The sequence below is a fragment of the Gekko japonicus genome, unplaced genomic scaffold (genome assembly GCF_001447785.1).
Source record: "Gekko japonicus isolate JY-2015 unplaced genomic scaffold, Gekko_japonicus_V1.1 scaffold52253, whole genome shotgun sequence".
Classification (NCBI taxonomy): Eukaryota; Metazoa; Chordata; class Lepidosauria; order Squamata; family Gekkonidae; genus Gekko; species Gekko japonicus.
The window spans coordinates 1-808 of record NW_015228330.1 but is presented as its reverse complement, the minus strand read 5'-3'; the positions used below and the strand labels follow the sequence as shown (position 1 = coordinate 808).

At 56.3% G+C, this 808-nt stretch overlaps 1 protein-coding gene across 1 annotated transcript; it reads left to right on the top strand.

The window, feature by feature from the left end:
- Nucleotides 1–117: 117 nt before the first annotated feature.
- On the top strand, nt 118–756 carry LOC107125366 (DNA-directed RNA polymerase II subunit GRINL1A-like; the record flags this gene model as incomplete). The annotated part of the gene is made up of 1 exon (XM_015428801.1): nt 118–756. A coding segment is annotated over one exon (639 nt), but the record flags the coding sequence as incomplete, so codon positions are not given.
- Between the last annotated feature and the right edge of the window lie 52 nt (nt 757–808).

The window sequence follows — 808 nt, the reverse complement described above, 5'->3', positions numbered from 1 at the left end:
CCAGATGTTAGCCAGGCTGTTGGTTTAGGAGTCAGGGTTGAGTCTAGAGGAGAATTAGGCCCTTCCTGCTGTGTTTCTTGAACAGGAATCCACCGTCTTTCTTGTCATCTCTTTCAGGAAATTTATATCAAGGCTTCCGGATAAAGGTAAGAAGATCTCTGCTTTTGCAGAGAAACTGAAGGTGGCGATAACCCAAAAGGAGGAGGAAAGGAAAAGAACTGAGTTCTTGTCCACGGTTAGACTTGCGTTCCAGAAAAGACAAGAGGGGCTTGACCCCAGCCAATGCGGGAATGCTGCCGGCGAGGACAACCCGGCCGGGGAAGATGCGCCTCGGACTCCTGCCGCTTGTGCCAGCGAGGCCCTTGGGGTGGCTGTGCAAAACCAGCCAAGCATTTGGGCCACAAAAACGAGGGCACAAAACGAGCCAGAACCAGCACAGCAGGTCCGCAGGGACTCTGACCCTCCTCCAGGGAAGGAGAGTGTTTCCGAGGCATCGGCCCCCTCGGGGTTTCTGCGCCACAATCCGCACATGTCCGCGGGCAGAAGCAGCGAGGCTCTGGCAGAGGCCTTGGAAAGGATTTCAGTCGGGGGGAGGGAGCTTGAGGAATCCTCCGGGAAGGAGCCGGACGCCGAGTCCAGAGAGAACCCTTTTCAGGGCCTTCCCCAACAGACACCCACGACGCCACACTACATTGAAGTGCTGGAAAGGAGAGCTAAGAACCCCGTGAGGAAAAAGAGCGCCTTCAAGCCCAACAGGTGAGCAGCGGTGCCGGCAAAAAAGCCTCACAGGGTGTCTGTTGTGGGGTGG